This window comes from Lepidochelys olivacea (assembly GCF_965140295.1).
Source record: "Lepidochelys olivacea isolate rLepOli2 genome assembly, chromosome: 1".
NCBI lineage: Eukaryota > Metazoa > Chordata > Testudines > Cheloniidae > Lepidochelys > Lepidochelys olivacea.
Window position 1 is genome coordinate 324,333,717 of NC_140411.1, and position 25,820 is coordinate 324,359,536.

Below are 25,820 nucleotides of genomic sequence, written 5' to 3' on the forward strand. Positions count from 1 at the left end.
TCACTTACTCCAGGTTAAAGATATAGCCGTTTAGCTGTATTTCCACAATCGTGTAAAGCAGTTTTATTATTGTAGACTCTGTTGTAACATAAAACCATGTTTTGACTGGAACTATTAATTACTGAAACAAAATAACTGTTTTTAGTCATTTTACAGGGTAGTGACAGCTGAGCTGGGTTTGATGCTTTTTTGTTTAACCTGGATGGATGCCCAACTTGGTGTCAGGCTGGACCAAAGGTCATTCCTCTAGCTCTAAGAAGCTGGGAGGGAGGGAAGGAGCTGTGCTCCCAACCTTTAGGCTGAGATGGAGAAGGAGCAAAGAACCATTTGAACTCTCCTCCTTCTGCAGCAACATTTTTTGCAGGCATTCTGTTTGCTCATTCACCCCCACACACGGCCCAATGCGAAGTGGAAAATGGAGCAGTCATGACAGTGTGGGCTTTGATTGCTGGCAGGAGTGCTCTATCCCCACCATCATCCCCCACCTTTACAGGTGTAAGCTGCCATTCATTCCCTGCAGTTTCACCTCAAAGGGGAAGAAACTGCTTTGGGCACAAACCAGTAAACCATCTTCTTCCTCTCCTTCCAATCCCTCTATTAATATGGTCAGTTTTCAAGCACTTCTATCAGACAGCTGGATAAAGTATTTAGGGATATGCTCATGGAGTTGCCCAGAGAAGAAATCAATGTGGTTGTGGGACTGTTTGGTACTTTCACCCCTTGGTTTCTGCCTTCCAAGTGGCCAAGCCTCCATTTCCAGAGGAGAGGGAGGAAAAGGTAGTTAGAGGCAGACCTCATAGGGGGAGGGCTAAGTTTCCTCTAAGCTGCAGCCGCGTGGCCACACAGCAGGCTATCAAGAGCAGCGCAGCAGGGAGAGGTGCCTCTTCCTCGTCCCCGGGGCTGCTGCAGCCGGTGAGAGGCGCTTCTCTCCTGGCCCTGGAGCTGCTGCAGCAAAAGAGGAGCCGGGGGAGTCCTCTTTCCTCACCACAGCCCCGGGACAGCCTGCACCCCCAAGCACCTCCATCCCTGGCCCCACCTCAGAGCCCTCACACCCTGCACCCCAATCCTCTGCCCCAGCCCTGAGACCTCTCCCACACTCCAAACCCCTCGGCTGCACTCTCACTACACATCATCTCCTTATTGGTGCACATGGATGTAAAAAATTAGAGGGAACACTGGCGAAGGGTCAAAACAACTTCAGATGTTGATCCATTGGAGGACCCAGTGTCTAAGGTGAATGAGGAGCTATAAATTAGTGGAGGATGGCAATCATGTGCCTGGATTGAGGAATGGAACAAGTATATCTGAGAATTAGCTTGAAAGAGTGAGAGTAAAACAATGCAGCTGCATCAGCCAGAGAAAGAGTTCAGGTATCTGAAAGGGCATTGATGAGAAAGTGAGCTCCAGGGCATCCAGGGGCAATTCCTGGACTTGGGGCCAAGGATCTGGTATAGGAGAAGACTCCATGAGAGCTAGTGTTCATATCTGGTGACCCCTGTAGCTACCAAGAAAGTGGTTTCAGTAGTTGTGGGGAGAGACTCCGTGCCTGCAGTGGGAAGGAAGCAAGGATTGTACCTTCCCAGAGACTATCTGGGAGAGAAGGGCAGTCCCAAGCTGTCAAGCCATCCATGTTTGCACTCATCAGTAGTCCACAACACAGCCAGCATGTACACAACAACAAATGTTTAAAGGCAAGGCACCAAGTCATCCAGCATTTCCCCACAAATGTTTCAACCCTTCTCCAACACTTAAGAATCAACTTATAAATAAGAATCAGTGGAAGTGTATTAATAAAGGAACAAGACTAAATATAAAATGTCTTTTTTTTAAAAAAAGGTTTTCAGTATTTTCTGCCATGATGCATCTTGCCACTATTCTGAATTTGAGTAGAGATTTATGAAATCACCATTTGTGGTCCCATAGTTAAGGTTGGGTTGAATTTTGAACTTCAACCAGGGATTCAAACACTTTGTTACATATGAAAAATACAGCATATCCTCAAAATTACAGCACTTATTTTTTGAATATAGAATGAATTTTTTTAGAAATTCCAAGTAAGAGCAATTAACTATTTTGAGTTAAAATTCCTTTTTAAATGGGTCCTCTAAGAAGCGTAACACCCTTTGTCAGTCTATTAACCGTGGTTCTATAGATCCACAGCTTCGTAGCAAATTTGATATACAGAACCACAGTTTTACCAGCTCTGTTGGTGCTGAGAAAGGCTGAAGAACACCAGACTGACATTTTCAGTTCCCATTGTTCCCATCAGCAACTCCGTATCAAGTGGCAGGACAAGATCAGAAACAAGGATATTTGAAGCCAAAACTAGCAACCTCCATCATCATCACTGTTTTGGTATGCTCATATTATAAGAATGGAAGACCAATAAATTCCAAAGCGTGTGTAGCAAGGAATGCTACTGCAAGGCTGGTGATCATGTAAGCACCAAAAGCTTCATTGGCGCAACAAGATTGTTAGTGATGGTCTTAAACTGAATATACAATCAGACCACCTTAAGCACCTTGCCAGAGATTGTTCTGGTTGGTGATTGATTGGCAAGGAAGCCACATCCCTTTGGCATTTGCCATGAGGACGATGATGATGTCAGGTTATTTTTTTTTTTTACCTCAAATGATCTTAATAATGGAATAAAACAGACTCCTCAAACTTCCCATGTAGTTAGGGTTTTTTTTTTTTTAGGATTAATGTTCCTTTTGTGCTGTTATTCTCAATAACTGAAAGTTTTCTCTTCAGAAGGGGCTGACAAATAACATTCTTCAATAGAGAATTACATCAAAAACTGCCCTCTTTCAAAATGGCTGCCATCTCCTATTATTCTTAATGGAACTAAGGCCACTGATGCCTTCAACTGAAATATCCTTTTTCAAAATGGCCACCACCTCCCACTGTTCCAATAAGAGTAAAGTCAAGCTGTCCTCAGGGAAGACGGTAGTCCTTGACAGAATAGAGTGTTGATTCATAATCCTGAAATCAAAATTAACTGTAGTTTCTGAAGAAATATCCCTTGTGTATTGGATTTTACATTCTTTGCAAGCTAGTACTAGCATTGATTCTCTCAAAGGCTATCACCTCTATGCATTGCACAGTGAGGTGTCGCCTTGGGTACAGGCACCAGAAAAAAATTCCAGGACCCCACGCATGTGAGGCTGGGGAGAAGCCACTCCTAATATTGGTGATAGCAACTACAGTAGAACCTCAGAGTTATGAACACCAGTGTTACGAACTGATCTGTCAAGCACACACCTCATCTGGAACTGGAAGTATGCAATCAGCCAGCAGCAGTGACAAAGAAAAAAAAGTAAATACAGTACTCTGTGTTAAATGTAAACTGCTAAAAAAAATAAAGGGAAAGTTTAAAAAAAATTGACAAGGTAAGGAAACTGTTTCTGTGCTTGTTTCATTGAAATTAAGATGGTTAAAAGCAGCATTTTTCTTCTGCATAGTAAAGTTTCAAAGTTGCGTTAAGTCAATTGTAGAGAGGTTAGCCGGGGCGTGTCTCTCTCCGGGGTGACAGGGAACCACACCGTCTCACTAAATTGGGGAATAGGTCTCGCGGGGAATTAGTTCAGCCACAGGAGTTGTCCTCTGTGGCCTTTGTGAAGGTGGAAATACCACAGTAAGCCCAGGCCCTAGGTCAGGGCGGGGTAATGGTGAGTCAGGCACTCAGGCCCTCAGGCAGGGGGCTGAGCAACAACAGTATAGAAACAGTAGGCCCAGGCCCTAGGTTCCAAAGGGCCTGGGAGAGGGGGAGACTGCCACCCGAGAGTTGGGTGGCAGGGGGGACGCAGGCCCTCCCACTCCACTGCGTCCCAGCCTGGGGCCCTAGCAGTAGCAGAAGACCCGCTGCTGAGTCAGTGGGGATCCTGGCCGCAACAAACTGACATGGGTTCTGGCAGTGCTGCAGCCAGACTAGGGTCGGCTGCCCCCAGGCTACTTCCAGACTCCTCCTCTTGAGGTACCTGGGTCAGGGTGGTGTCCTCAGGGGGGTCCAGCTCCAAGGGTTCCTCAGGATAGCTGGCCTTTAGGGATAATAAGAAGGTCATTACAATGACTGGGGCCTATTCCTTCATAATCTTATTAACCATCCTTACTTTAAGCCTGTCTGCCTTCAGCCACTGAAAGGAGGCCTTTTAGCCCACTTCCGAGATAGAGACTGAAGCTTCTGTTTCAGAAAAAAGAAAATGAGTATTTGTGGCACCTTAGAGACTAACCAATTTATTTGGGCATACGCTTTCATGAGCTACAGCTCACTTCATCGGATGCATAAAGTGGAAAGTACAGTGCGGAGATTTTATATACACACAGACCATGAAAAAATACACATTGTAAGGAGAGTGATCACTTAAGATGAGCTATTACCAGCAGGAGAGTGAGGTGGGGGAAGAGAAAACCTTTTGAAGTGATAATCAAGGTGGGCCATTTCCAGCACATTTCCAGGAGTTAACAAGAACGTCTGAGGAATGGGGGGCGGGGGGGGGGGGGGGGGAGGAGGATTAAACAAGAGGAAATAGTTTTACTTAGTATAATGACTCAACCCACTCCCAGTCTCTATTCAAGCCTAAGTTAATTGTATCCAATTTGCAAATTAATTCCTATTCAGCAGTCTCTCGTTGGAGTCTGTTTTCGAAATTTTTTTTGTTGAAGGATAGTCATTTTGAAATCAGAAATCGAGTGACCAGAGAGATTGAAGTGTTCTCCGACTGGTTTATGAATGTTATAATTCTTGACATCTGATTTGTGTCCATTTATTCTTTTACGTAGAGACTGTCCAGTTTTCCCAATGTACATGGCAGAGGGGCATTGCTGGCACATGATGGCATATATCACATTGGTAGATGTGCAGGTGAACAAGCCTCTGATAGTGTGGCTGATGTGATTAGGCCCTTTGAGGGTGTCCCCTGAATAGATATGTGGGCACAGTTGGCAACGGCTTTGTTGCAAGGATAGGTTCCTGGGTTAGTGGTTCTGTTGTGTGGTGTGTGGTTGCTGGTGAGTATTTGCTTCAGGTTGGGGGGTAGGCAAGGACCAGCCTGTCTCCCAAGATTTGTGAGAGTAATGGGTCGTCCTTCAGGATAGGTTGTAGATCCTTGATAATGCGTTGGAGAGGTTTTAGTTGGGGGCTGAAGGTGACGGAAAGTGGCATTCTGTTATTTTCTTTGTTGGGCCTGTCCTGTAGTAGGTGACTTCTGGGTACTCTTCTGGCTCTGTCAATCTGTTTCTTCACTTCAGCAGGTGGGTATTGTAGTTGTAAGAAAGCTTGATAGAGATCTTGTAGGTGTTTGTCTCTGTCTGAGGGGTTGGAGCAAATGCGGTTGTATCGTAGAGCTTGGCTGTAGACAATGGATCGCGTGGTGTGGTCTGGGTGAAAGCTGGAGGCATGTAAGTAGGAATAGCGGTTTCAGAGTCTCTCTTCCTCACATGGAAAACGAAAAGACATATTAATTGGACTTGAATGCGAATAATTTCAATCAATAGGCTCCCAGCCTGGCCTGTGATACACACGAAGCTGACCTTGGTGCTAAGTGTGCCTTGATAAGCCAGCCAATCTGGGCTTTCCTTCTTGGTGGAGAACCCTGAGGAACAGAGTGGGAACTTTGACCTAGGACATGAACAAGTCTACCTCTCTTAGCAATGCTGAATGTTTTCTGTCTTTTTAGCAGTTGTATACACACCACGTTTCTGAAGAATCATTTGCTGGAAATGGAGGAGTGACTGTAGATTCATAGATTTCAAGGCCAGAACTGTTGTAATCTAAACCTCCTGTATAACACAGGTCATAGAACTTCCCCAAAATAATTCACAGAGCATATATTTTAGAAAAACATCCGATCTTGATTTAAAAATAGTCATTGATGGAGAATTCACCACAACCCTTGGTTAATTTTTCGAACGGTTAATCACTCTCATCGTTAAAAATGTCCATCTTATTTCCAGTCTGAATTTGTCTAGCTTCAACTTCCATCCATTGCATCATGTTATATCTTCCTCTGCTAGACTGAAGATCCCATTATTAAATATTTATTCCCTGTGTAGATACTCAGACTGTGATCAAGTCACTCCTTAACCTTCTGTTTGTTAAACTAAGTAGATTGAGCTCCTTGAATCTCTCACTATAAGGCATGTTTTCTAATCCTTCAATTATTTTCATGGCTTTTCTCTGAACCCTCTCCAATTTGTCAACATCCTTCTTGAATTGTGGGTACCAGAACTGGACACAGTATTCCAGAAGTACTCAAATTCTCTGGGTTATGCATCACAGGTTCACATTAGCTCTTTTGGCCACAACATCACACGGGGAGCTCACAATCAACTGATTATCCACCATGACCCCCAAATCTTTTTCAGAGTCACTGCTTCCTAGAATAAGAGTCCCCCGTCATGTAAGTTTCACCTACCTTTTTTGTTCCCAGAATGTACATATTGACATTTAGCAATTATCAAACGCATATTGTTTGCTTGCATCTAGTATGTCAAGTGATCCAGACAGCTCTAAATCAGTGACCTTTCCTCTTCATTATTTACCAGTCCTCTAATTTCTGTGTCATCTGCAAACTATCAGTGATGATTTTATGTTTTCTGCCAGGTCACTGACAAAAATATTAGGTAGTGTAGAGCCAAGAACCAATCCCGCAGGACCCACTGGAAACACACCTGCTCAGTGACAACTCCTTGTTTACCATTATATTTCAAGACTTCTCAATTGGCCAGTTTTTAATCCATTTAATGTGTGCCATGCTAATTTTATATCATTCTAGTTTTTACTCAAAATGTCATGTGATACCAAGTATATTATGTCAGCGCTATTACTTTTAATCAGTCAAACATGTAATCTCATAAAAAAAGATATCAAACTAGTTTTACAGGTTCTATTTTCGATAAACCCATGTTGATTTGCACTAATTACATTACCCTCCTTTCAGAGTAGCAGCCATGTTAGTCTGTATCCGCAAAAAGAACAGGAATACTTGTGGCACCTTAGAGACTAACAAATTTATTAGAGCATAAGCTTTCGTGGGCTGTAGCCCACTTCATCGGATGCATAGAATGGAACATACAGTAATTATATATATTACACACACATACACACACACACGTACACACACACACACAGATAAGTTAGAAGTTACCATACAAACTGTGAGAGGCTAATTAGTTAAGAGGAGCTATTCTCAGCAGGAACAAACAAACACTTTTGTAGTGATAATCAAGATGGCCCATTTAGACAGTTGACAAGAAGGTGTGAGGATACTTAATTTAAGGAAATAGATTCAATATGTGTAATGACCCAGCCACTGCCAGTCTCTATTCAAACCCAAGTTAATGGTATCTAGTTTGCATATTAATTCAAGCTCAGCAGTTTCTCATTGGAGTCTGTTTTTGAAGCTTTTCTGTTGCAAAATTGCCACCCTTAGATCTTTTACTGAGTGGCCAGAGAGGTTGAAGTGTTCTCCTACTGGTTTTAGAATGTTATGATTCCTGATGTCAGATTTGTATCCATTTATTCTTTTGCGTAGAGACTGTTTGGTTTGGCCAATGTGCATGGCAGAGGGGCACTGCTGGCACATATCACATTGGTAGATGTGCAAGTGAATGAGTCCCTGATGGCGTGGCTAATGTGATTAGGTCCTGTGATGGTGTCACTTGAATAAATATGTGGACAGAGTTGGCATCGGGCTTTGTTGCAAGGATAGGTTCCTGGGTTAGTGTTTTTGTTGTGTGGTTGCTGGTGAGTATTTGCTTCAGGTTGGGTCATTACACATATTGAATCTATTTCCTTAAGTTAAGTATCCTCACACCTTCTGGTCAACTGTCTAAATGGGTCATCTTGATTATCACTACAAAAGGGCTTTTTTTTTTTCCTCCTGCTGATAATAGCTCATCTTAACTAATTAGCCTCTCACAGTTTGTACGGTAACTTCTAACTTATCTGTATGTGTGTGTGTATATATATATATATGTTCTATATGTGTGTGTGTGTGTGTATATATATATTACTATATGTTCCATTCTATGCATCCGATGAACTGGGCTGTAGCCCACGAAAGCTTATGCTCTAATAAATTTGTTAGTCTCTTAGATGCCACAAGTACTCCTGTTCTTATTATCCTCCTTTAATTCTTTATTGAGTCCTGTATCAGTCTCTACATTATCCTGCCCAGGATCAATGTCAGGCTGACAGGTCTATAATTACCCAGGTCACCCTGCTGTGCCAATTTTTAAAAAGGGAAAACAGTTTTCTTTCAGTCTGGTCTGCTGGAATTTCTCCAGTACTCCAAGACTTATTGAAAATTTAAACTGATGGTCCAGTGAGCTCCTCAGGCAGCTCTTTTAAAACTCTTGAATATAAATTATCTGGACCAGCTGATTTAAAGACATCTAATTTTAGTAGCTGCTGTTTAATGTCTTCCAGATATTGGTGGAATGGAAAGAGTGCTGTCATCACCATATGATGAGACTATATCATCTGTTTTTTCCCCCAAATGCACAACAGAAATACTTAGTGAACAGTTCTACCTTTTCTGTATTATTATTGATAATTCTGCCATTTTCATCTAATGGACTAATATCACTTTCAAAATATTTTTTATTCCTATTTAAACAACTCCTTATTGTTCTTAACTGTGCTGGCCATAGATCTCTTCTTCCGTTCCTCAGCTTTCTACAATTCCTAACTTCTGGTTTACATTCATCACTATGAACTTCCCCTTTCTTTCATATGTTATATTCTTCTTTCTATTTTTTTTATAGCTGCCTTCATTTCCCCTCTAAACCAGGGAATTTTTTTAACCAATAAGATCTTCTTACTCACTTGTGAAGAAGTTGTTTTTTTTTGGCATCTAGTAAAGTGTTCTTAATTGATTCCCAGTTATCATTCACATTTTTCTGATTACATTCTTCCTCACAGCTGATTTGGCTCATAATTGCTTTCAGCTTTGTGAATTTGGCCCTATTAAAGTACTAAGTATATATATTATTGGTCTGGACTTTATTCAGCTTGTACATTATAACTGTGATCAAGTCATGATCGCTTGTACCTAAGCTACCATTAACATTTTTAGTTCTGTGATCAGTTACTCTTCATCTATTAGGACATGGTCTAATAAAGAATTCCCTGTGTTGGCTGTAGCACTTTTTGAGTTAGGAAATTATCATCTATTATGTTCAGAGATTCCAAGGATGTTTTAGTACTAGTTGCATGAGACTTCCTAAATGAGTGACTCAAATTGAATTCCCCCACGATCACACAGGTTTTTCCTTACACACTATAGATAAATGCTTAAAGAGGTGGTCATCCTGTTTCCTAATGTGATTTAGCAGTCTGTAATAGACACCAATACCCTATCTTGTGCTTTATCTATTTTGACATTGATCCATATGCATTTAAGATTTTCTTCTGAGTTATCAGTGAGTGAGAAACAGCTAATGCCATTTTTGACAGAGTGCCATTTCAACTCCCCTTTAGCCCACTTGATCCTTCTTAAATAGGTTATAACCACTGATTTTAAAATTTGAATAGCAAGAATCATCCTACCAGATTACAGTAATATCAACTAGATTTAATTTATTCTCATAAATGTATGACTCCAGTTCCTCTCGTTACCCAGGCTCCTAGCACTGGTGAAGAGACAAAATTCTTGAACTGCCTATACATGTCCTTTTCTTGATTAATTTTGTTCTTAACATCTCGATTTTGTGCTGAGTGCTCATACCTACCCTCTTTTTACCCTCCCCTTTTGTGGTTAGTTTTGCGCCCTCTTGACTATTCTAGCCAGCCTGTCCTGATGAGATTGGTCCCCCTTCTAGTGAGGTGGAAGCCATCCAAACCCCTGTGCCTATAGAAGGTGGACCAATATTCCACAAAACCAAAAGCTTCTGCCTTACATCACTTACTTAACCAGTGGCTCTAGAATCTTCCACTTTCTGTCATGAGACAGGTCATATTCCATGTCACCTTCTTTGGGCAACATTCACACTCTCATCATATAAAGATCACATAGCAATCCAGATATGTTCTCCCTACCTGAGTTCTTGTATCTGTACTGATGTTACAAACATTTCAGAGTTGTGAACAACCTCCATTCCTGAGGTATTCGTAACTCTGAGATTCTACTGTATTTCCACCTGGAATATTGATCTCTGTATGGGCTTGTTGAATGGGTTGCATTCTACAATTCTCTTTGCAAGACAAAGAATCTTGTGGAATCTTGTAACCGTTCCAAAAGATTTGGCTCTCCACAGAATTGGTTCTATATTCCAGTATGTAGGAGATGGTCTATTGCACCCTTCATCTTCTGATGCTTCGAAGGTTCTCATAGTGTTGGTTTATTCATTTATTTTGAGTAAAGAATAAACTTGTCCCTAGGACAACAAGCAAGTTATATTGAATATCTTTCCTTGATTATCTCAAGTATTTGTTTTCTGATGTTGCTCATTCCCAGATGAAGGCCCACCCTGAAGTCTCCTTAGGGGATGTTGGGCGGGGGGATCTTCCCAGTCTTGGACAACCCCAAGAGATGCTTTTGGGAGTGGATGGTTTTTCCAGAGAATCCCATCCTCTCCAACTCTCAGGAAAGGCAGCAATGTCCAACTTCTGTGTAATCTATGCTCGAACCTAGAGGAACAGGAGGATCAAATGGAACATCTGCTGAGGTATGGTACTTTGAGATTCTCTCACTGGAAGGAAGGAGGGATTTATTCCTTCTCTAAAGCCTCAGCGACAACTTTGTCTCAGTTCTCCCCAAAGAACTGATCAACAAAATATTTGGAAGGATAATCAGATGTTAGACAGCAATTCCAGTTTCTTCAAATGGAGCCGTAGTTGCCCCCAAGACACATCTTTGGAATTTTTGAATGTATAGCAAATCAGTCAAATGAAACATCACTTGAAAAAGCTGCTAGGGAAACCTAATTCAAAGCAGATTTCTTTTTTCATGCTCTCAATTGCCTCCCAGCAGAGCATAGATAGCCACAATAAAAAACTGCGGCCAATACTCTCAGGAGTGAAGCTGCTGTATACAACTTTGGTCTGAATGTTGCTCCTATTCTTTTGATAAGTTTGGCAAAAATACTTCCTTGGTTGCTGTGACTAAGCCCTTTACTAAAGAGGTTGCAGCAGGCTTAACCTTTGACAGAGTAATGAAGACCCTTTAGTCCTTAGATACAAGTAGGTCTTGATAGGGAATTCCACTCCACTTTAATCATAAAATATCACCTCATTAAATAAGTGAGAAAGAATTTCAAAGGTCTTCTTCAGTTTTGTTTTTGTTTTGTTTCCACTTTAAAAAAAGCCACAACCACTTCTGAAGTTAGATCCTCATTTGTGCATAATTCTGGGAAGCTTAGTTGAGACTCTGAGGGATCTTGCAAAAAGCCCCAGCTTCAGAGATTTCTCCTTCTCTTTACAGGATCAAGAGGGAGACTCTCACATGAAAGGTTTTAAGACTTTGCGCTGGCCCTTTAAGATCTGATTGTGAGCAATACTGTTCACCATTCCTTGGGACAAATCCTGAGAGAAAGAGGGAGGAACCCTGTGAAGAGGAGAGTGCACTACCATTAGACTGAAAGGTCAGTCTGCAGGAATGTATTCTGCATGTATCCCTTCAGAAAACAGTAGCCACTTTATGGCCTGCGTGGGACCCCTGGAGGCTAGAAGGACAGAGAAGGTAGGTGTATCTCACAGACAAGAGGATCTGAATCACTTCACCAACTGCTGTTGGGTTTGGGCTGTGTGGGGACCATCCACACAGAATGAGGAGTGGGCTGCAGGCATTGAAGACAATGGACTTATTAGTTTCAGAAAGGTCACAGGAGCTGGCACGTTTCAAGGCACATGAGGACTTGCAGGTAAAACCGCTAGTGAGAAGGGGCTTGCTCTGTGGCTTTTTAAACTATCTCAGCACAGATCTTGCTTATGTGCCGGCTAAAAGCAGGAATTTCATCCTCCTCGTTGCTATGGGGGAAACTTGTCTTGCCCGGAGATTTAGGAGATTCCAGGGAAACTTTCCTGCTTGTTCTGGAAGCTATAGCAATAGGTGTCCCATGTCTGGGGGAGAAGCAGAAGGGTTTTGAAAAACATACATCTGGTTCCAGGCCACTTATTCTGCCCTTATCTCAGCAAAGGCAATTTCATCTGTGTTGATGTAGATCTTGCTCACACATCAGGTGGGAGCTAAGTTTCTGCAGCCTGCTATTGTCTGCCATTTCTGAGAAGGGAGGGGAAGAGAGGTGCTGTCCTTCAAACCCTTCTCAGAAAGTCAAAATAATTTTTTAAGTTTAGCAGTTTTGAGCAGAAAAACTTCAAAACCAATGAAGAAACTGACTTCAGCTAAAAATCTTTAAAAAGATGCTACAAAAGGAAAGCTGGATCTGCAGTACATGCCACTCAGAGGCAAATAATCCTGGAAAGGCATTTTTCCTGAGGGTTCATCCTGAGCCCAGGCTTATAGTAAAGATCTGGTCTTCATTCATAGATTTTAAGACCAGAAGGGTCTGTACAGAGATGGAGAACATCCCATTCCAAAGACCATCTGACATAAAGAGGACTGAGAAGTCATTTATTTCTAGATTGTACAATCAATATATAGTATCAGCTAGAAGACCACAAGTTCCTCAAAGCACTGATTTGATAAAGCTAGTTAAGATTTCACAGTTAAGTTTCATTTGGCCTTTATCCCTGGCAATTTTTATTATTTGAAAAGAAGAGTTTACTGTCCAAAATATTAAGACCAGGAAATATACTGCTTATAAAATATAGAAACCCAAGTTTAAATAGAACTTACATTAACTATAGATTCCTTTGTTTGCGCCATGTCTGAAATAACCCCATCTGTAATAATGAGAAGAACAAAATACTGGGAGCCATCTTTTACTGAGGAAGCATATCTGAAAGAACAACAACAAAAAAGACCAAAATTATAACAGCAGAAAACCTGTACACAAACAGACTAAGATGACAAAGTATACTTTTACAATTCAATTGCTTAAAACAGTAATGCTGAATGTCTCTGCTAGGCCCCCCAAAAGAAAAAGCATTCATAGTTAAAACAGACAACTCTGCCTTTAGCCGAATATGTTCTAACGAAGTAACTGTGGTATGTAGGATAACTGTGTTAATAGATATCTGCAGAAGCAACTGAACAAAGTTCTCTGTGGCTGCAGAATCAATGAAGTGTGAGAAGTATATTGTTGATAGCTTACAGCAGCAGAGGTAGAATGGAAAATGTAGTATCTGGCAGTGCCTTAGAACTGTATTAGTTATTAGGGAGTTATTAGAACTATGGAGGTAGTTGCTGGGGTCTAATGGGGAAATATAATTATGGTGCATTTAAAATAATTAGGAATCAGCACACGATATGAAGATCTTGTTAAACACCCGGAATGTTTCTGGGTCATATGCAACAGTTTGCTATATTCTGCATCAGCAGTTCTAACCCCTGAAATTAGCCATCCCCACATGACCTGTGAAGATTGTGTTGGATCCACCTCTGAGGATTATGCACAAGTTTCACCAGCAGAAGATACCAAAATGATCACTTTCTTGGGTAGCAGAACTGGCAACAGTGAATCTGCATCAAGAATAAGAGTATGATGCAGTTTCAGTATGGAATGCCATAACTAGTAAATATCCCTTGCTCCAGCCTGCAGCTAGGGGTTATTTTACAAGTTAATATATAAGGCACTACATACAATAGTTTACACACAGACTCTCACTGTTTTATTCTACTTTATAGTCTTTCTTTACTTAAGAGATACAGGGAAACAATTAAATTATTTGCTCAGGAATCTGTTTAGCTAAAATTACCTGGTCCAAATCACGTGCCCTAGATCAACACACAGAGGGAACCTTCTGTGTGAAGCTCTCCCTAATATTATTTAGAAATCAGGCCTCAGTCACCTTCACGGAAGCATCTCTCCCCTCAGAAGTCTTGCCAGGTATAGGGGCTATACTGAGGGAGGATGCAGAAGAGATGCACATCATCTCTCCTATACCCCAATGGGGAATCTCCAAAGAACATAGTATACTCTCCAGGCTGTATTACCTCTTCTGATGAGTCCACTCCACCTGGGGGCACTGGGTCAGACGGAGGCACTGGTAGTGTGATGAGCCAGGCTACCAGGGATACATCAGTATTAAAGTCAATGTAAAGGTGTAGGAATGCAGAGATCCTCGGGGTTCTGCCAAGTTTAGGGTTCTGTCATTTTCATGAGAGGTAAACCCTGCTCTCTCCCCAAAAGGAGAACTCTGCAGAAGCATCCCCTTGGAGATTTTCTTCCATAGGGACTTCTCCTTTTGGTTTTAACATGGGAGGGTATGATCTGGGCATCTGTTATTTATCTGTCACACCATAATGCATAATTTCATAGTTGGTCCCATGTGGATTATGAGCCCATACAATAGCACAAAGTAGTCCTATAAAAATGAAGTAATATATATATGTGGAACAACATTTCACTCACTAGTATCCAGAGTGATTTTTTAAAATGTATTTTTTACATCTCCTACCCTGGTCTTCATTGTTTAAAATGTACATAAATGTAGTATATTAAATTAATTTATATTTAAAAAATCCTAACAAGAACTAGGGATGTGCATTCAAAATTAAACTAGTCTCATGAACTTTCATTGTTGTAACCTTCATCCTCCCACATCCCCTCCATACTGCTTTTGTTTTTGCTATGTTAAATCTAAGCACTTTGGATTAAGGACCTGACATTTTATTTGTTTGGAAAATACCATTCGTCAAAATTAGTTGATTACTACAAGTTGAAGACACTGAAAATTATATCTTTTTCCTTTAGTACTGCTTAATGTAACTGACAATAAGCATTTGTGTGTGTGAGACCTGGGTTGAAAGAGCTTTCTCAGGAACGGACTTGTTTCTCAGGAATGACAGTTTGTCAAAGGGTTTCTGCAATGGCATAAAAACAATTGAAAAAGCAGTTGCAGAGGTTTAAGTGGTAGCTGCATATTCCTTACTATAACCATTGGTCTTGTCATTGTAGATTTTTACAAACTGAGAAAACAATGTGTAGGATTCAAAATATAAAGCTGTTTTAGATCGTCAATTCAGTTTTACAAGTAGGCTGTTCAAATAGAATGGCTAGCAATCTGCCTTTTCTTTACTACCATGGAATAGTAGCTGTTTAAATGAACTATCCTGAAACTAAGTATTTTACTTACTCTGTACACTTAAGCTAACATAGTAATTCCTAAAATAAATTAGTACTGGAAATAAAACCATTTATGGGCCAACTCATTTAAAAAGAGGCACGTGTAGAAAGAAGCCTTAGATTCCTTACTCCACTGGCTCAGGGAGTAAAAGTCCAATGCAAACATTATATATAGGACATTATATACAATATAAGATGTATCAGCAATCTACACTGAGTAATTTAAAGGAAAACTCCCAGTTACCAGCACAATTCAAAATAGTTCTTTGTAACTCTAGTTTTTCACTTGCATTTTACAAAAGTAAGGAAAAAGTTCTGAGCTATGCAATTATACATTTATTCTTGGGCCTCATGGTCACATGGTTAATGAAATTAAGTTTTCAGGAAGTTCATAGCATAACAAGGCACAACTCAATCAAAAGTAGTACATTGTGCATTGCAGGTGTTAACTAACTAAAATACTTGTTATGACAGCATGGGAGGAACTAAGAATATTATCTCAACAGTAGCACTGTCGCAGCAATCAGTCACATCTTCATCAACTAGGCCACAGGGGACTCCAATGGCTGGTGAAACAGTACATCAAAACCATGGAATCTGGATGTATCCCAAAAGCCTGGCGGGAGGCGATAGTCATTGCCATATGCAAGCTGAGCAAGTTGACTGATGATCTAGTAAATTATAGGCTGATATCACTCCTGTGTACTATCTACAAATTTATTCTTCAGAGAATCAGTCTTCTTGCTGAGTCAATGAACCCCAAAGAACAAGTGGGATTCCGGCCTAAATGCACTTGTTGCGACCATGTTTAGGTGATTCTAACACATATTAAGGAAAGATTCCAGAAAAAAATTAAGATCAGCACAACCTTTGAAGATGTGCCATCAGCCCACAATACAGTCTGGATTAAAGGCCTGATGCTAAAGCTCACAAGGATCATCCCCTGCCACAAAACACTACAGCTACTGTGGATGATGCTGAGCAATAGGTGGTTACATGTCCACCTGGGCAACGCACGTCAGTTCACTCTGGTTCCTCAACAATGGACTGCCACAGACTCAGTACTCGCACTGATGCTTTTCAATGTTTACAAGAGTGACATGCCTCCAAGCAAATTTGCATATGTGGATGACCTTCCCCTGGCAACAGAAGCAGCCACCTTTTGCGACATCAAGTCTACCCTGAACAGGGACCTACACACCAAGAAGGAACATTTCCAGATGGAGGCTCAAGCCAAATCCTCACAAAACAGTCACTTCATTCCATCTTGATAACAAGAAGCTAAGCGCACCCTAAAAGTGACCTTTGGCGACACTGTGTGACATGACACCACCTCAACCTATCTCGGAGTAAAGTTGGATTGCCTGCTAACCTTCCACAACCATCTGAAGAAGGTAGCTGTCAAGATAAAGACAAGGGTCAACAAGGTCCAGAAACTGGCAAGCACAAGTTGAAGAGCATCAGCATCCCAGTGTTATGGACATCAGTGATGGCCCTTATGTACTCTGTAGCCGAGTACCGTGCACAGCTATGGACAAGTAACCATACTTGACTTGTTGATGTCCAACTAAATAGTGCAATGTGGTGCATCACTGGAACCATCAATTCGACCCCAACACCTTGGCTGTCAGTGCTGTTGCACATTGCTCCCCCATCCATTCGACGTGATGCCGCAATCCTTTGGGAATTCCAGAGGATCATGGAAAATAAACATCTTCCCATTCACCAGGGCCTTAACAAAGTCCCCTCCACCCCAACACCACCTGAAGTTGTGTAGGCCCTTTTGGTCTCACACGTTTAACCTGCAACAATGCAACTTCAACCCTGATGAAGCCTGGAAAGCCGAATCGAGTTCACAAAAAGTTATAAACACCTTATGAAAGAGCTGATGCAGAAGATCTCTGGCTTTGATCTCCCATGAAGTTCATGGGCAACTCTAAACTGTATCTGCACAAACTATGACAGATACGGATACTTGCTGCACAAATGGAAAATTAAAGACTCTCTGGTGTGCGACTGTGATCACCCAGAACAGACCATGGAACATATAAAAACTCAATGCTCAATTCACAAACATGAAGGAGACATCACAGCAATAGACTCTGCTATTCCAGACACAATTATCTGGCTTAACCATCTAAATGTAAAATTATAGTTGTTGCTCTACATTTACATCAGCCATACAAAGAAGAATATACCTTTTATGTCTCCTAGTTTGTTTTAATGCTATACTTTAATATTATGTTGTAAAAGATGTACTGTTATTGCAATTTGTGCTTTGCATAAGGTATTTAACAGAAATTTTAGTTGCCAGTTGTAAATGCCATAAATGGCAGGTCATAGGGCAATTTTGGTCAAAAGGCAAAAGAGCATCTTCTCAAAGAACAGGACACTTCCCCTTGTACAAGACCCACTAGTCTGGTTTACATATGATCTTTGTCTCAAGAAAACAAACTTTTTAAAGAGTTTTATGTTTTAGAGAAAGACCTGGTAGCGCAAAAAAATGAGGATTTTTTTTCCAGGTTATTCCAAAGAGAAGTATAGGGATGTGTTATCAGAGCTATAAACTAAGACACAGAAGTGGGCTTTTTCTTTAGACCCACCTCTGTTTTGCAAGAAAAAACATCAGTTAAAACACCTACAAAATTCATACTGAAATACATTTCTTTTACAAAAAGAAAAGGAGTACTTGTGGCACCTTAGAGACTGTAACGAAAGTGATCAGGTAAGGTGAGCTATTACCAGCAGGAGAGCGGGGGAGAGGGGGGAACCTTTTGTAGTGATAATCAAGGTGGGCCATTTCCATCAGTTGACAAGAACGTCTGAGGAACGATGTCTCATTGGAGTCTTCAAAAAAACAGACTCCAACGAGAGACTGCTGAATTGGAATTTAATTTGCAAACTGGATACAATTAACTCAGGCTTGAATAAAGACTGGGAGGGGATGGGTCATTACACAAAGTAAAACTATTTCCCCATGTTTATTTCCCGCCCCTCCACTGCTGTTCCTCTGCTGCTGGTAACAGCTCACCTTACCTGATCACTTTTGTTACAGTCTGTATGGTAACCCCCATTGTTTCATGTTCTCTGTGTGTGTAAAGCTCCCCACTGTATTTTCCACTGAATGCATCCGATGAAGTGAGCTGTAGCTCACGAAAGCTTATGCTCAAATAAATTGGTTAGTCTCTAAGGTGCCACAAGTACTCCTTTTCTTTTTGGATACAGACTAACACGGCTGCTACTCTGAAACATTTCTTTTACAAACACTCTAAAGTTTTCATTCTTCAAACTAAGAAAACAATGATGGTTGAAAATGTTGGTTCCTCTTAGCTGAGGCTTGCTTACACGAGTGGTGCAATAGAGGGGTGTGAATTCTAGTACACACTAAAATTTCCTAGTGTGCTTTAATGTAGCACTGTTTGAAATGGGACTACATTAACGCGCACTAGGGACCATTTAGTACACGCCAGCAAATCCACACAGGCCAGTTAGTGTGCAACACACTAGTGCACACTTGAATTTATATCCCCCTAGTGCAGGTCCACACACCATGAAGACAAGCCCTAACTCATTTGGAACAACCCTCTTTTTTATTCCTTAAATACTTAAATTGCTAAGCTTATTTTGAAATGCATATTTGCAAATATTTTGTATCAAAGCTTCTAATGATATGTAAATAATAAAAGGCAGTATGTACCAACTTTGAATCTAATGACCATGCGGACTGGTTGCTAACTACAAGAAGCCATGTAAGTATAGAATACTTATATTAATTGGGAAAATAACTAGTTATTTGACAATGCTTAAGCAACTCCTTCACCCAACTCAGAAAGAAAATCACCTCTCCAAGACTGTTAAGAAAAGACAATGACTTATTTAATGACTATTCTAGTCTGAAGACAGAAATTCAATTTATATTAGATACTAAAAAAGCTGAAGAAATAGCTCAGAAAATGGACTAAATAAAGGAAAGCATTAAAACTCTTAACTTTAAAAATGTTCTGATAACTTCCTGCCACAGAGACAAAAGCAATATAACTATCAAATTAAGATAAATTTATAATCCTAATGCATATGCATTAATGGGCTACATAAGCTCCTAATGACAGGTTTCAGAGTAACAGCCGTGTTAGTCTGTATTCGCAAAAAGAAAAGGAGTACTTGTGGCACCTTAGAGACTAACCAATTTATTTGAGCATGAGCTTTCGTGAGCTACAGCTCCTAAGGATATTGCACAAAGATACTGAGCAAACATAAGAATGAAAACAACTAATTTAAATCCAGCCAAGCCCTAAAAATAGGTATGTCTTGCACCACCAGCAAAATTATGAAAGAAGAGTATAAAAATCTCTATAGTAAGCAAGCAAGCAGTATGCACTTTGCTCCCATCCTCAACTTTACAGCAGTCACAGCTCATCTGGCAAGCAAACAGCAACTGCCACTATTTTGGCAACTGCCAAATTAAGACAGCCAATAAAAGAACAGTCACTGAGCCGCATCAAGAAAAAGCGACCCTCCCCCCCAGTTCAGAAACATCCCCAGGTCTTCAACATGAATTGGTGAGATAGAAATTAACCATAGCATTGTCAAGGAATTAGATCTGAATTTTCTTGTAATAATTTTAATGGGATATTGAAATACTATTTTAATTTAAGATATTAACAACTTCTCCTGTTAAAATACCGAATGGTTAGACCAGGTAATCCTAGTTAGGTCTAATATTGGTAAAGAGAGAGAACTAATGGGATTTAATTCGGATTACAGTTCTTAATGTTAATTAATTTTTACTCACCTTTGCCCATTTATAAACTGTTTAGGTTATATATGGTAAACCAAATAGGACTCACCTACCCTTAAACAAAATTATTTTTCTGATCTATAAACTGTTTTAGTTACTCAAGATACACTATGACTGGACTCTCTACTAATTTTGGAAATAATATACTTTGGTCTTAACTTCCAAAGAGAGAAGTGCCTCCACCAGAGGCAGGCCCAATCTTAAAGATGTAATCTCTGTCAAAAGCTTTCCACAGAGACACATACAGAAGAGACTGCAATTTAAGTAAGCATTATTTATCATTTATGTTCTGTTTGCTTTGGTTTCTGTGGTTCCTTTCTTTAAAGATAAAATACCCACAGTTAATTATTGTGATGATTTGCTTGTTTTTAACCATGGTGTCCCCTAAGAGCCCCATATGCCTGAAATAGCAGGAATCACATTCCTGAACTGGCATTCAGAGATTGAGTTTATTATGAGCTGACCCACCATTTCTTTTTTCTCTAGACATTTTAGTCCTTTTTTGGATAAAATTACTTGGTGTCTAGCAACTTTAAAAAAAACACTTTCACTCTCACAGGTGGCAGGGAGAGAAGAGGGACACCAGCTAGTTCATATTCCTTGTTCTGTGGTTTTCTGCTGAAGTATATTTGCAATCAGTTGATCTTTTTCAGATGCCAGGAATATTACATTACTGCACGGTGACTTCTTTGAAGTGCAGCGTGCCTGGCACCTCCTGGGACTAGCCATGGGAACTGGCAGGAAGCGGAGTGCATCTAGATAGGATCTATTCCATGCAATTGAATGAGGGGATGAAAAAAAAACTGAGAACTTCTGCCACTTACCAAGCTATACATTCAGCTATTCAGGATTTCCTCCTGAATGATTTTTCTAGAACTGCCCCCCCTTTTTTTTTTAAAATAATACAGTAGATAAATCTTTTGCAATAAAGTAAAAAGGACCAACCAGCCTACAGTTCCTGTTCAGATTTTTATCTGGAAAAAACCCACTATAGTTAAGACGGATGAACAATTTGAACTTGATTCTTCATTTACATATACAGATGTGCATCACTGTGTAGCTTATAAAATAAACTACTATGTTTGTGCACACATGCAAAATAGCAGAGGTTATTGAATGCTCTTTAATGCGTACCTGGATATCTACTAGCAGGATTGAGAATGTGGCAATTCTTAACGTCTTTATAAAATCCTTTTTATACCATGCCACATCAATGATAGAGACAGATGTTGCTATTACTATCTTCTATACAAAAACCTAATTAAAGTAGTTGAATTTATATCAAAATTGTGCAAAAAGTAGTCATTCAGACTCTTATGCTGACTTCACAAATGAGAATTCTTACATTTTAGTTTGTTCTTGGCTTCTTCAGTTCAACACAGAAGACTTCCTTATATTGTCTGACAGGTAGGATTTGCACTTGACTTTAAGCCTTGAATGCATAAACTGGAATCTTGAGTAGGAGCAGTGAGGTTATATTACCTCTGTATTTCACATGGTGTGACTGCTGCTGGAACACCATGTTGAATTCTGGTGTCCACAATTCTAGAAGGATGTTGATAAATTGGAGAGGATTCAGAGAAGAGCCACAAGAATGATTACAGCATCAGAAAACATGTTTTGCAATAATAGTGTCATGGAACACTGTTTAGCTTAACAGAGAGAAGGTCAAGGGGTGACTTGATTACAGTTTGAAGTACCTACACGAAGAACAAATATTTAATAATGGGCTCTTTAGTCAAGCAGAGAAAGGTATAACATGATCCAATGTCTGGAAGTTGAAGCTAGACAAATTCAGACTGGAAATAAGGTGTAAATTTTTAAAAGGGAGAGTAATTAACCACTGGCACATCACATTGGATTCTCAATCACTGACTGGATGTTTTGCTAAAAGATATGCTCTAGAAATTATTTCCGGGAATTTCCATGACCTATGTTATACAGGAGCACAATGGTTCCTTCTGGCCTGGTATATGAATTTAAGATCTCTTATTGTTTTCACAGATTTTTTTTTTTAACGCCAGAATGGACATTAGATCATCTAGTCTGACTTTCTGTGTAACAGGCCAGGTGCAACAACATTCTCTTCCCTGACTAAAATTTCTATAGCTAATATTATGATGTTAAGTAAAATCTTATTTTCCACTAAACTTCTATAGGATTGTCTACATGAATATTTAGTTTGCAACAAACTGGGATGCAAGTCTATTCCATCCAGCCGGATGTGCATTAAGGTGTCCATATGAACCTGGCTGCAATGCACTAAAAGTTCTGTAGTGCGCTTCGATCTACCCCACTTTGAAATGGCACTAGATCAAAGTGCACTAAGGAACTGTTAGTGTGGGTTAGGAAGGTCCACAGAAATAGTTAGTGTGCAACAGACTAGTGTGGGGTTGATTCACACTCCAGATTGCCACAAACTAAACTTAAAAGAAACTCAAAAAAGTTTACTTGTTGAAACCAGTATTCTTTTTACAGTATGGATAAATTCTTCCAAGTTCAAGAAATGAAGATTCAGAAAAATTAACAGGTAAAAATTCACATTTCTGCAGTCATAAGTTTATCAACTCAGAACGAATGGGATTTGTACAGGAGCCCTCTATTAGAAAAAAAAAATCGTAACTGGATATCAATGTCAGGAGGAGAAAGCATTATTTAGAAAAATGTCATGGAAAAAACTATGAACCCAATTCTCCACTCTGCTATACCAGTTTAATGCAGTGAAGTTACTCCACATTTACATTAACGTAAATGAGTAGAGAATCATAAGGCTCTATGTTTGCTTGATACACCAAAGGACTCTGTATGCCCTGCATCCACTGCAATAAAAGAGGGTGTTCTACAATTCTTTATGAAGATGTGGAGAAAATATTACTCTGCTGCTTGGTAAATCCTTTCCCTCCTCTCATTCAAGAAGGAATGCCTCTTGCAGAATGAGCCTATATATGGTCTGGACTCAGAATACCTTTGGGCTTTTTCAGGGTCATATGTTTCCCAATCCAGTATTCTCTCATAACTTGGGACCGAACAATAAAACGAAAAGGCAATCATATTTCCTAAACCAAACATAGAAACGCTCATAATACCGATTCCTTTCTGGGTTGTTCAGAGCCTTAGACCAGAAAGATGGAAGGGAGAATTCTTGATTGGCATGGGACTGCTTTAAAAGTGTTGAAGGAAGGTAAGGTAGAGAGAACAAGATAATATGTAGAAAAAGTTAGCACCAGAGAAGAGACAAGGAGACTTTGAATACTAAGTCACTCTCTGCGATGATCTGTGTAATCTGATTGCTAAGCATACCATGTTGCATGCCATCTAGATTTTCCCTGGGAGAGGGAAGACTTTCCCTGCTTTAGAACTAAATTAGGCTTGGATTCCCAGCAGCTAAATCAAGGTCTGAATTGACTGAACAGTGCTTTTCAGATGGTGTCGTGGGGTAGGTACATCCCGTCATTGGGTGTTGTTGGGTCATGTAGAGTTAAAAAGAAGGGCGGAGGTGATTCTGCAGTCGGTTACATCCTACGCTGATGAGCCTTACTGTAACATGGGGTAGTACTGCCTAGTGACTAGAGTCAATAAACAGCCCTTCCCGTCAGGGCAGCGTGGCTCAATGGCCAGAGTCAGTGAGCAGCCCTTCCTGCAAGGGCAGTGTAGACCAATGGCCAGAGTCAGTAAAGTAGCCCACTTCTGTGAGGCTGTGCGGCCTGTTGGCGGAGTGGGGCACCACTCAGGAGGGTGTGGCACCCTGGGCCCTCCCTGCTCCTCCGAGCCCCAGCCCAGGGCCCTGGCAGTAGTGGGGGAGCTGACCACCAAGTCAGCAGGGATTCTCCCGAAACATGCTGACTGGTCTCCCGGTTCACTCACTGGCAAAGGAGTTGGAGTCCCCTGGGCCGCTTCTTACCCTTTCCCCCACGTCGAAACTCCCGGTTTCCCCAGGTCCCTGTGGTCCTCAAATGGCCGAGCTCCCACCGGTCCCATCCCTTCTCTGGACTTGTCGGGCAGCCTGGAGTCTCCAGTCAGGAACTCTGTGAGCCGTAGTCCCAAGGTTGGGACTTGTAGCAACTCCCTGCAGGGAGCTTTCAGCCTGAGTCCTTCCCGGTCAGTAGTTTCTCCAGACTGAGCTGGGCTGCTACCTTTTATATGTTGCCTCCAGGACGAGTATGACCAGCAGGGTTGGAGGGGCGGGGCTTCCTCAGCTTGCAAAGCAGAGTTAACCCTTTTGGCGCTGGTGTGGGATAGGTATGCCCTGTCACAGATGGTTAAGTAATTGAACAGAAGACGCCACTTTTCAACTGCATTTGACAGCTCTCCTGCCTGATTCAACTGATGGAACCAAAATCAGAAAATCTTACAAGTGGTAGAGAAATACAATTTTGTTCTTCCTTGGTTTTGCTGCAATGATGACCATGATCTTTGAGAAAAAAACATGGCACTTTCCTAATCTGAAGGGCCTGCCACTGTACTATAAAATTCCCCAATGGAAAAAAGATGATTACTAACATTCTGTAACCGTTGCACTTTGAGATGTGTTGCTCATGTGAATTCCAGTGTAGCTGTGCGCGTGCTGCATGCACCGCCGGTGGAAAGTTTTTTCCTCAGTGGCATCCATTGGGTCAGCTCTGGTGCCTCCTGGAGTTGTGCCCTCATGGCGCTGTACATACGGATCTACCATCCTGCTGACTCTTCAGTTCCTTCTTGACGGCTAACTCTGACAGAGAAGTAGGAGGGCAGGTTTTGGAATGCACATGAGCAACAAATCTCAAAGAACAACAGTTAGAGAAGGTTAGTAACCATCTTTTCTTCTTTGAGTGCTCGCTCATGTCCATTCCAATGTAGGTGACTCCCAAAGATGTAGGAGGTGGGTTCAGAGTTCAACAACAAACAGACTCTAGCACTGCTCTGCCAAATCCAGCATCGTCTCTGGCCTGCTGCATGATGGCATAGTGAGTTGCAAAGACATGGACATATTGCTGCTCTGCAGATATCATGGATGAGAACCTGTGCCACAAATGCGGCTGAAGACGCTTCTTCACCCTTGTGGAATGTGCCATCAGGGCTGGAGCAGGGACTTTTGCCAGGTCGTAGCATGCGTGGATACAAGAAGTGATCCACAATGAAATTCTCTGGACTGAGACTGGAAGGCCTTTCATCCTGTCAGCCACTGCCATTAAGAGATGAGTAGTCTTCCTAAACGATTTGGTTCTTTTTATGTAGAAAGCCAGTGCTCTCCTGACATCTAACAAGTGGAGACTCTGCTCCTGGCTACTGGTGTGCGGTCTTAGGTACAAGACTGGGAGAAAAATGTCCTGGTTATTGTGGAACTGTGCTGGCTGGGTGAGGGCACAGCTGGACCTTATCCTTGAAGAAAGCTGTGTATGGGGGCTCTGATGTGAGGGCCCTAATCACTGAAACCCTCCTGTCTGACGTGATGGCCATGAGGAAGGCCCTCCATGACAAGAGCATGTTGCCAAGGGCTTGAATGGGGGTCCCATGAATCTTGATAGTACCAAGGTAAGGTCCCAGGGAGGGATCAGCTGCCACACTTGTGGGTACAGCCCGTCCAGTCCCTTAAGAAAGTGGCTACAGAGTGACTTAGAAAAAAATAGACCTGCCGTTCACCGCTGGGTGAAAAGCTGAAATTGCTGCCAGGTGTACTCTAATTGAAGATACCAATAGCCCTTGCTGTTTCAGATGTAGCAAACAGCTCAGAATACACGGTGCTGATGTTTGGGAGGGAGAGACGTCTTTCTGCACTAAACAGATTGAGAACTTTTTCCATATGGCCAGGTACGTGGTCATGGTGAGTAGCTTTCTGCTCCGTAAATGAACT

At 41.1% G+C, this 25,820-nt stretch overlaps 1 protein-coding gene across 3 annotated transcripts in view; it reads right to left on the reverse strand.

Moving 5' to 3' along the window:
- Positions 1–25,820, reverse strand: part of CPNE8 (copine 8) — a 282,884-nt gene that overhangs the window by 29,271 nt on the left and 227,793 nt on the right. For 2 of the 3 annotated variants that reach the window (XM_084621135.1, XM_084621137.1), the window contains 2 exons: positions 12,801–12,903; positions 3,981–4,040 (listed from right to left, as the gene is read on the reverse strand). In XM_084621135.1, coding sequence (XP_084477261.1) covers positions 3,981–4,040; positions 12,801–12,903 — 163 coding nt within the window. The remainder of the gene's footprint in view (positions 1–3,980; positions 4,041–12,800; positions 12,904–25,820) is intronic. The other variant, XM_084621136.1, reaches the window with a different exon arrangement.